Source organism: Euleptes europaea, chromosome 1 (assembly GCF_029931775.1).
Source record: "Euleptes europaea isolate rEulEur1 chromosome 1, rEulEur1.hap1, whole genome shotgun sequence".
NCBI lineage: Eukaryota > Metazoa > Chordata > Lepidosauria > Squamata > Sphaerodactylidae > Euleptes > Euleptes europaea.
In genome coordinates this window covers 138,317,397-138,326,304 of record NC_079312.1, presented here as the reverse complement: position 1 = coordinate 138,326,304, position 8,908 = coordinate 138,317,397, and the positions used below count along the sequence as shown (strand labels likewise).

The 8,908-nt window shown below is 44.8% G+C and overlaps 1 protein-coding gene across 1 annotated transcript; it reads left to right on the top strand.

Annotated features, from left to right (window-relative positions):
* The first annotated feature begins 4,914 nt into the window (after positions 1-4,914).
* SSTR2 (somatostatin receptor 2) lies at positions 4,915-6,150 on the top strand. Its single transcript, XM_056861363.1, has one exon. It carries the CDS (start codon positions 4,970-4,972, stop codon positions 6,086-6,088), a length of 1,119 nt encoding a protein of 372 aa, XP_056717341.1. The 5' UTR covers positions 4,915-4,969; the 3' UTR covers positions 6,089-6,150.
* The last annotated feature ends 2,758 nt before the right edge of the window (positions 6,151-8,908 follow it).

Below are 8,908 nucleotides of genomic sequence, written 5' to 3'. Positions count from 1 at the left end.
TGCTGTACTGAGATAATATATGTAAAGTGATATCAACACTTGAAAGCATAATATGAATAGAAAGTGTTATTTATTCTCTTTCCAACACATCATTCTCTGTAACTAGCATCAGCAGCTGGCTCCCCTGAAGGGTTTATCAACTCTATATTACTTTTCATGTGCAAAGTATTTTACTGCTGCCTCCCCACAAGTCACACTATGCTTCCTCAGCTATTTTTCAAAATTGGGTACTGAGACCATGTGACTTACCTATGGCTATTCACTGAGTGTATGGCTAAATTGCAATTTGTAACACACCTCCCTGGTGTTCTCAGTGTCCATCACTTGCATCACATTGTCTCCCTAAACAAGATGTGTGTCTGCTGTATCTGGCATTTGCAATACTCATTTCTTCTCTAGCCATTCTACCAACATCCCAAACCATTCTCTGCTTGTACCCTGGGCAACAGAATCATGTGTGTGACCTGGTATATATTGTCACATTATAGGAGACCCAAGACCCATGCCATGTTTACTCCTGCACCACTCTTTTTCCTCTTACAAAGTCCAGTTTGATTTAGCAGAGGAGACCAAAAATTGAGGATGCAAGACCATATCCATTAGGGGCTTGTTTGTCAGAGAGAGAACAGTTGTTTCTGCTCTAATTAGGACATCAAATACTAGCTAGCAATAGGAGTTCCTTGTAGACTCAAGAACAAATGAATGCTAGTGGAGACTGGGACTAATATGGTTGGACAGATTACTGTATCCAGTTTTTAAATGGCTGGTGGGAAACCAGAAGGTATGTGTGTTGTTTTGGCAAAGATTGTAATTTTTCAGGAAAATGTAACAAGATTGATTTCCGTTTGGGACACAGACTTTCCCTCCCTTTGAGGTTTGGAATGCCTTTTTCTATTTAAAGTGCCGTGAAATATGTAGCAAAATCATAGTATTCTATATATATGATAAGTGGAAATTATGATGCATGAGGGACTAGACTAGCACAAAGATGGTGGTTGGATAGGGCCATCAATTGTCATTATGCTTAGAGCCTAAAAGCTTTAAGACGCAACCCAACGCAGTCAAGCACACTAGCATACTGATCTCAACGCACTTAACTTCATATTGGACTGTGGCCCCTTGTTTTAAAAGGGACTAATAATTATTTTGATGAGAGCAAAGTAACAGAAGAAAGAAAACCATATTCTAAATTAGATCTATTTGCCACCCAAGAAAGAAGGGATCTAGCGATCACGGCAAAGAGATCCCTAAACAACATAATTTCAGTATATTACTGCCACCCAAAAGATGAATATAGTATGGACTTTTCTTCAGACTTGACAGGTTTTGGAATAAGTTTGGGCACAGTGGTTTCACATATCTGCTCTGCCTTTGTTTTTTCACAGCTGTGGACTCATGGAGTCAGTTTATTTTCTTCTGCACGTGCCTTAAACATTCAGGATTTCCAAGAGTCTTGTTGTCATCTGTGATGTCACACATCCCTTTTTATTTTTTGCTCATGCTTTTATTGATATATCGATATCATGGATGCATTTTTAAAGGCACTAAAATATCAACATACTATTCTAATGAAAAGTTTAGCAGGCTCTTCAAATTCCCTGCTTTCCTTATTTTATCACCAAGATATCTCATTAAGTATATGTAAATATTACAAAATCCAAAAAAATCTGAAATCCGAAACAATTCTGGTCCCAAGCATTTTGGATAAGGGATATTCAACCTGTAGTATGAAGCCAGAACCGACAAACAAACCATGTGGGAAAGCAGGGCTGCCCGAGAGGGTAGGGTTGCCAACCTCCAGATACTAGCTGGAGATCGCTTGCTATTACAACTGATCTCCAGCCGACAGAGATCAGTTCCCCTGGAGAAAATGGCCGCTTTGGCAATTGGACTCTATGGCGTTGAAGTCCCTCCCAAACCCCACCCTCCTCGGGCTCTGCCCCCGAAACTTCCCATCGGTGGCAAAGAGGGACCTGGCAACCCTACAAGAGGGGGAGACTGACGGGACAAGATTCAGGGGGCCCAAGTCAGCTGGAGTCTCCTGAAGCCAGCCTCATGCTGCATTCACGGAATGCATTTTAAAAAAATCTAATGCAGTTCTGAGTGTAGCCACTAGCTCCCAGAGTCTCCTGGGCTGGCCTTTCAGCATAGTTTACTGGGAGACCGAGGGCAACCGTTTGCTGATCTGATCCTGCTAAACTCTCCAACCAAGCCATCACTGGAGCAAGGCAAGACCGGCCAGGACAAGCCATGGTCCTTGCCAGGATACACCCTAAGTCATTATCTCCAGCAGTCTAGTTTGCTTTTTCCTTTAGTTCCACCCAGCTCCTGAACAGCCAGACCTTGCAAAGGGGCAGCTCTGTTAGTGTGTGGTAGCAATTTTTTAAAAAATACAACATTTTGTTGTCTTTTCCTGCATTTCTCTAACTCTTTTCCACACTGGTTCTTGTAGGTTATCCGGTCTGTGTGACCGTGGTCTTGGTATTTTCTTTCCTGACGTTTTGCCAGCAGCTGTGGCAGGCATCTGTCCTTCAGTGTTACTCCTCTGAAGATGCCTGCCACAGCTGCTGGCGAAACATCAGGAAAGAAAATACCAAGACCACGGTCACACAGCCCGGATAACCTACAAGAACCAATGAACTCTGACCGTGAAAGCCTTCGACAATATCTTTTCCACACCTTTCTCTTGCTTCATTTTGCCCTCTTCCTTTCATGATCTGACATTCCCCACTTCTAATTTCTCTCCCCAACCCTTATTTTCAGTCTCAGTTCCTTCTCATCCATCCAGGTTGAAAACTTAGAACATATTTAATAGTTAGGGCTGCCAGGTGGGTGGTATTGGTGGGCAGTTGCCCACCAATCCACCCAGCCGCTCCAGAGCTGCGGCTGCATGCATGCACGTGTGCGCACACACGATGACGGCACTTCCGGTTTTACTTCCAGAAGCGGCGCATCACCACGGCTGCTTTTGCTGCGGCGATGCGGCGCTTCCAGAAGTAAAACTGGAAGTGCCGTCATTGGGTGCGTGCACCCTCAGCCCCTCCCCCTAAAACCTCCCGCCAATCGGGAGGGAGGACCTGGCAACCCTATTAATAGTAGTATAGCAAACCTTTCTTAATGTTATGAACAGCAGGGAGGAGTTAATATTTCCCCATAATCTATCAGAGTAGTAAAAATACGTTTTCCCTTGCCCCTCCACTCTTTACATGCCTGATAATAAATGTTAATCTGCCTTGGCGGTAACAAATGAGGAACAGAAGTGAGAACTTCTTTATTTATATCCCACCTTTCTCCCCTGGGCGGGGGGGGGGAGCCAAAGGGGCTAACATCGTTCTCCTCTTCTGTGTTTTATCCTCACAACAACCCTGTGAGGTGGTTAGGCTGGCAGTGTGTGACAGGCCCAAGGTCACCCAGCAAGCTTCCATGGCAGAGTGGGAGTTCAGATCTGAGTTTCTCAGATCCTGGTCCAACACTTGAACCACTACATGTTTCGCTTCGACTGCAAATAGCATAAGTGTGTGTGTGTGTGTGTGTGTGTGTGTGTGTGTTTTCTGGAGATAATCTGGACCAAGACATTCCAATTCCTTTCATGTGTGGCCCTGGAACTCCCATGGTCATCCTGAGGCTGGTAGCCAAATTTGAGAGTCCAAGTTTTATTTTATGTCGAGATATGCCTGCCACAAATGTGGATCCTTTTATTATTAGAGATGTGTGATAACAGCCAGCCAACGGATTTGTTTTGTTATGATATTTGTTTTGTATCAGGATCATATGCCAGTGCTGGTTGCTGGCCTGTATAAGCAGTCACAGGATTGGGCTGTTGGACACGCTTTAAGTCAGCGGTGGGGAACCTTTTTTCTGCCAAGGGCCATTTGGATATTTATAACATCATTCGCGGGCCGTACAAAATTATCAACTTAAAAATTAGCTGACCAAGCCCCAAGCAGGCAGCTGCCCCAGATGACCCACACACACATGGGCAAGCGGGCAGGCATCAACCGGTGGCACACTCGCCCACCTGGTGGCACAAGATGGTCTGTTGCACCAGTTGGGCATAGCCGTCCAGCCGCACGCCGGAGTTGCTCCTGCTCCGTATGGTCAGGGCCGGATTCTACAGCCGGTTCCTGCTACCTGCGCCTGCAGGGGTGAAATGAGGACACATTGGCTAGGAACCGCCCCCCCCCCGCCCCGGTGCATTCTGGCCCTGCCTCCTTTAACCCCTCCATTGTCGCCACTTCCACCCCCAGGCCTCCTGTAGTACAGACGGAATACGTTTCTGGGTGGGAAAGGGTTAACACAGTTTCTTGGGCGTTCCTAGCAGCTCCATAGCTAACGACTCTTCTCCAAGGGGGGAAAAAGGTTCCTTTTCTCAGCAAAACAAATTCACACCTGCCTTGAATAGAGGCTATTCCTGTCCATGGGAGGGGGCGGATCACCAGTCTTGGATCCTTCTGAGCTAGAGATCTGCCAGGACCCATGAAGGGCCAGACCAAATGACTTCGCAGGCCTTAAACGGCCCCTGGGCCTGACGTTCCCCAGCCCTGCTTTAAGTACTAACCCAGAGACTAACATAAGGATGCCATTAATCCGCACCTTGCCTTGTGATATCTCCTCTTCTCCTGAAGGTTTTGGTCTCCTCTAGAGTCAGTATACTGTAAGAAATTCCACCTAGCATGACTGTTCTGTTTAAAGGAAAAATCAAGACATCTTGGAGGAGATAGTGGTCTGTGGTGAGGAAAGCTGGTCTCTGCTACAGAAATATTAATTTATGCAGTAAAATGTTTGTTATATACTAAATGTTTGTTATATATAGTGTATTTTTCACTATATGAAGATGAGCTAAGCCTTATTCCCTCTGTATTCTGTATTCCAGATCTTTCTGCTTACCTGGGAACACCCTGAGCCAATTGACATGACCATTTTCTTTGCCTGAAGTGCTTGCTTGGCAAACAGTAACACCAGTTGCACCATGGACCTAAAGTATGAGTTGCTCAACACCACCGTGTTCTGGTTTCCCTCTGCCTCTCAGTTTGACAGCTTCTCCCCAGAGACTCCTACCACGAATGCCTCCATAAACATCACAGGCCACCATTATGACCTGACTAGCAATGCCATACTCACCTTCCTCTACTTTGTGGTTTGCATTGTGGGACTGTGTGGTAACACCCTGGTCATCTATGTCATTCTCCGCTATGCCAAGATGAAGACGATCACCAACATCTACATACTCAACTTAGCGATAGCTGATGAACTGTTCATGTTGGGGTTGCCTTTTTTGGCAATGCAGGTGGCTCTAGTTCACTGGCCCTTCGGGAAAGCCATTTGCCGAGTTGTCATGACAGTGGACGGGATCAATCAGTTCACCAGCATCTTCTGCCTCACCGTAATGAGTGTTGACAGGTACCTTGCTGTGGTGCATCCCATAAAATCTTCCAAGTGGAGGCGGCCAACAACAGCAAAGATGGTCAATGTAGCTGTATGGGTCATTTCCCTTTTGGTCATCATGCCCATCATGATATATGCTGGAGTAGCCCATAACCACGGGAGCACTAGCTGTACCATAATCTGGCCAGATGATTCTGGTGCTTGGTATGCCGCTTTCATAATCTATGCCTTTATTCTCGGCTTCTTGGTGCCCCTTACCATCATCTGCCTTTGTTACCTGTTCATTATAATCAAGGTCAAGTCCTCTGGTATCAGGGTGGGCTCCTCTAAGAGGAAAAGATCAGAGAAGAAGGTTACCAGGATGGTCTCCATTGTGGTTGCTGTTTTCATCTTTTGCTGGCTGCCCTTCTATATCTTTAATGTCTACTCAGTCTCTGTCTCAATTATACCCACGCCAGTTCTCAAGGGCATGTTTGATTTTGTAGTGGGACTCACCTATGCCAATAGCTGTGCTAACCCTATCCTCTATGCCTTCTTGTCCGATAACTTCAAGAAGAGCTTCCAGAATGTTCTCTGCTTGATGAAAGTCAGTGGGATTGACGAAACAGACAGGAGTGACAGCAAGCAGGATAAATCTAGGTTAAATGAAGCCACAGAAACCCAAAGGACACTGCTCAATGGAGACCTCCAGACAAGCATCTGAAAGACTTTTACAGCTGTCCACTCATCTCCTTCCTACTCCTTCATAGAAGACAGCAGCCCACAGCAAGTTCTCTTAATGGAATGGTAATGCATGAGATGGATTGGCTCATGGAGAAGGTTTGCTTCTTAGCCAAGAAAAGACAGCCTTTTGGAGGGATTACGCAAAAGGAGAAGTTAATATGTATGGGTAATCAGAAGCACATACAGGTGTGTATAGACTTGAACATGGTGCAATCATGTATTGAAAGGATCCCTGTGGGCAAATCTACCAGAGCGAATCTGAGATACAAGAGCCCCTCACCGATTTCCCAATAGGTACATGATCTAGAATATTTGAACTAGACTTTTTTAAAAGGATTTAGGTGATACAAATACTAGTGAACCCCCTCTTCCCCCAGTCAGGCTTAGGCCGCAGGTCTGCATTCAAAAACATTACCAAGCTAGGAAAATAGAGACCTGGAAACTCCCTGGTCCCCAATTGCAGGTGCTTTGAAAGTCCAGCTTTATGTGCTTTTGAGTAGGCAAAATGTAAAATTTATACATTGTACATTAAAACTGAAAATCCATATGGGCGTAAGGTGGTGTGTATGTGTAAAGGCAGGAAAAGTAAAATATCCATTGTCTTGCTGACAGACCTGTTAATGAGATAGTACCTTCAGAGTTAGGACTGGAAACTTTCATTGCTTAAATCAATGCAGAAAGTATATAGCATGCCATTGGGGGAGGAAAGGCTGTCTAGCTGTAATTAAATCCTTTATCATCATTTGACAGAGCTGACACATTCTGCCAAGTTCCATCCCCGTTGCAAGGTCTAATGTTTAATTGTTTTCCCATTAAAAGATCTTCTGATAGGGTGTGTATTGTCAAAGCATGAAAGTGAATTTTTAGTAACTAAAATGAGTGAGAGTGATTCACCTTGGATGCGGTTCAAACTTACCTTCACTGTTACAGCCCTGTGCCAGTTTGAAAAGAACTATAGTACTACTTCTTTCATCCCTTACTTTTTTTTTTTTTACCAGAGGTTCACAATCACATGTGGATCATTTGATAGCCAGTGTGGTGTAGTGGTTAAGAGTGGCAGACTCTAATTTGGAGAGCCGAGTTTGATTCCCCACTCCTCCACATGAAGCTTGCTGGGTGACCTTGGGCCAGTCACAGTTTTCTCAGAACTCTCTCAGCCCACGCGGAGGCAGGCAATAGTAAGCCGCCTCCCAATGTCTTTTGCCTTCAAAACCGTACAGGGTCACCATAAGTCAGTGGTGACTTGATGATACTTTCCACCACGTTTCAAATAACAATCACAGATCAAGCATCAGACTTAGAGTACTAAGATTGCCTCTGACAGACAGAGGTAACCACAATTTCTTAAAACAGGAACAAGGCCAGTAAAAAAAAAACCGGCCAGAACAATCAAAGACCCTCCAGGCTGAAACCCCAGTTCATTTAAAGGAAGAGCCTTTGTAATATATGGGAAAGTTTGCTGGAAACTTCCCCCAAGAGGGCCTCTTGCCCCAGCAGACAGGCCTACCATGTTTGTTGACACTGCCATAAGGCATCATGAAGTGGCTGTTTCTGGTGGTAGACTTTTTTTGATGCCGCTAAAGAACAAAAAAGTGTCCTTTAATGGCTAGAATGGATAAATTAGCAACCACAGACCAAGAATCAGAGGGTGCAATTGAATTTTCACCCAGACCTCAAAATATCTCCAGTCCTACCATGGCCTCCCTCTTACTAATGGCACTTCTACCCTTGTTTGGCTGTCAGAGTTCTGGCATTCTTCAAGATGGGATTCCTAACTTGGTCATGGAGTCATAGCTGAATTATGGCTGGTCAGAGAGCTGCATCCATTGTACATTTAACCCCCACATGTATGGGTGGGGTAAAACCATTGACTCTCCTTTCCATTGGACTAATGCCAAGACAGATGTTTATTTGCAAAAGCAGTACAGCTGGGACACTGTGGGGAGAGGTATGAAAAGCCCAAATTAAATAGTTGGGAGTTCTATGCTTGAGATAAAAGCTTGACTTAGCCTAGCTGTGACTGCTACCATAAGTATATTGCTTTAATGCAAGCTGAGCACATCAGATTCTCAGAATGGGCAGTAGGGTTGCCAGAACCTGAGGAGGGCGGGTTTTGGGGAGGGGAGGGACTTCAATGCCATAGAGTCCGATTGCCAAAGCGGCCATTTTCTCCAGGTGAACTGATCTCTTATCAGCTGGAGATCAGTTGTAATAGCAGAAGATCTCCAGCTAGCCCCTGGAGGTTGGCAGTCCTAATGGGAAGACTTATCCCAACCATGTTAAGTACCACTGATATCCATGGGGCTTACTTTCATTGAAACATGAGGCTTGTTTCCTGTAAGGACTTAGTAAACTTTAGTAAGCAGCAAATTGAGTGAACAGTCTAAATGCCACCAAAATATGTGTCCCCTTCCAAAGCAAAACAGTATTTTGGCAGTAAAGAGAAGTCCTACCTCTCTGCTAACTGAGCTTGTTAATATATTATGTTTCAGCAATATGAATGTCAACAATCCACATGGTTGTGATTATCTTGTAAATCTGAGTTCAGGGTCAGAATCTGGCACCTTGTGGGAAGGAAGAATGGGTCTTTAAACCATACAGTCCTTGTCTGATAAAAGTTCAGGATAGAAAAAGGGAAGCAGATGGGTGTTCTAGAAATGAAGGACAGGAGGACACAGTTCCACAGAGCTTGCCAGGTCTCCTCCCCCATTTTCACAGTGTCCTAAGGGTGCTACTTCCTTCTTTCCCTTCTCTATCCATATTCCTGATCACATGTTATTTCTTTGCATTAGTTAATGAA